We start from the raw sequence: 1,621 nt of genomic DNA, 5'->3' as shown, positions 1-1,621 counted from the left end.
AAAAAAAAAAAAAAAAGAGCTGTCAGACGGCTGCCGAAGACGCTGCAGATAAGGAGCACGATGTGCCTCACGCTGCGCACCACCCAAGCCGCCCGCTGCCCGGCCTCGTCCTGCTCACCGGTGGGCACGCCCAGCTCTCTGGAGCCCCGGCCGAAGCCCTTCACCACCTCGCCACGGCAGAAGTACGGCAAGTGCCTCATGGCGGCCGCACACCGGCCCCGCATCGCCACCAGAGTGCACCTTCCAACCACTCAACGCCGACGGCGGCCCCAGGCCCTCGCCTCCTCCTGGTCCTGGGCACTACCACGCAGAGGGGAGAGCAGGAAGAGTGCCCCATTTTTCGAGCCGAAGGACGCTCTGCCAGGCGCCGGCCTCCCCCACGGATGAGCTCGCCCACAGCCGGGCGCTGGCTCTCCCGTCAGAGCCGGAGCGCGGACGCTGCCGATGGCTGTGTTTTGTCGGCGGCTGTGACATTATTTACTTCGGTGTCAGGAGCTCTGGCTGACTTACAGACTCTCACTGTTCTAATCGCAGCTCCACAACGTCGAGGGGTGGTAGTGCATATAAGAAGAAAAGCGCTGCTGCCACATCCGTTCTTTTCTGCTGTGCCTGAGCATATGGAGAACAATGTTACATTAAGTGTTTTCCTGTTCCTTGATAGCAGAAGCATCTTGGATATTGAGTACAGTATTGACAGGAAACGAGGGAGCAGCAAGGAGCGGTACTGGGAAGTCAGGCGTGATATCAGGAACGCACTGTGAACGAGAGGACGGTGGGCACAGAACAGACTGCCCAGGGCAGTGGGCACAGCCCTGTGCTGCCGGAATTCACGGGGTGTTTGGACAAAACTCGTAGACATAGGTCTTGAATTTTGGGTGGTGCTGTGTGTAGCTAGGAGTTATACTTCATGGGTTTTTTGTTTGTTTGTTTGCTTGCTTGTTTTTTCCTTAATGACGACTACTTTTCAGAACAATTTTTGCTGTTCTTGTGTTATCCACAAGATGGCATGCAATCTCTTTCCATTTCTGTAGGTTTGACCATAGCATTTATTATCTTCTCTCAGCAACAAAAAAACCTTGCAAAATATTAAGTCCACAAAGTATTTAAGAACTACGTGGTTAGTATTTTTGCAGAAGCCTGATGACTCCTATTTGTCAAATGCATTCTGTAAACACTGATACTGCTATTCATTTGTGATGGATTGCTGTGATCCAGCTAAAAACCAAGGCATCCCTGACACTATGCGTGTTTATTTTGCTGTTGGTTGCATTTAGTTCAAGTTTTGAGGGGGGTAATCTTGTATAATTAGTATTTAGTTACCTGTACTGAAATTTAGTAGAGTTAGTAGAGATTAAATAAAATAAATAAATAAAATAAAATAGTGAATTTTAGTGGTTATCATGTCTGCTAGCACAGCCAGAAAATAAGTTTGGTAGTTCATACCTGCCTGTGATTTGAAAGGCACTATTCCAGTCAGATAGAAAGGAACTTCCTTGTATGCTGGATTATCTTTAACAATTGTCTGTGAAAAGTTCTTGAATGTTTTTCTAGCATATATATATTTATAAACATAGAAAATGGAATAAAGAGAATAGTGTTAAGTCATCTGTATAGGGCTGTG

At 47.4% G+C, this 1,621-nt stretch overlaps 1 protein-coding gene across 1 annotated transcript in view; it reads right to left on the bottom strand.

Annotated features, from left to right (window-relative positions):
- Nucleotides 1-411, bottom strand: part of RFK (riboflavin kinase) — a 5,392-nt gene extending 4,981 nt beyond the window's left edge. The window contains exon 1 of the mRNA XM_010727682.3: nt 119-411. Coding sequence (XP_010725984.1) covers nt 119-224 — 106 coding nt within the window. The 5' untranslated portion in view covers nt 225-411. The remainder of the gene's footprint in view (nt 1-118) is intronic.
- Between the last annotated feature and the right edge of the window lie 1,210 nt (nt 412-1,621).

Source organism: Meleagris gallopavo, unplaced genomic scaffold (assembly GCF_000146605.3).
Source record: "Meleagris gallopavo isolate NT-WF06-2002-E0010 breed Aviagen turkey brand Nicholas breeding stock unplaced genomic scaffold, Turkey_5.1 ChrUn_random_7180001927083, whole genome shotgun sequence".
NCBI lineage: Eukaryota > Metazoa > Chordata > Aves > Galliformes > Phasianidae > Meleagris > Meleagris gallopavo.
Note: the sequence above shows the minus strand (reverse complement) of the source record. Positions and strands in the feature narration are given on the sequence as shown.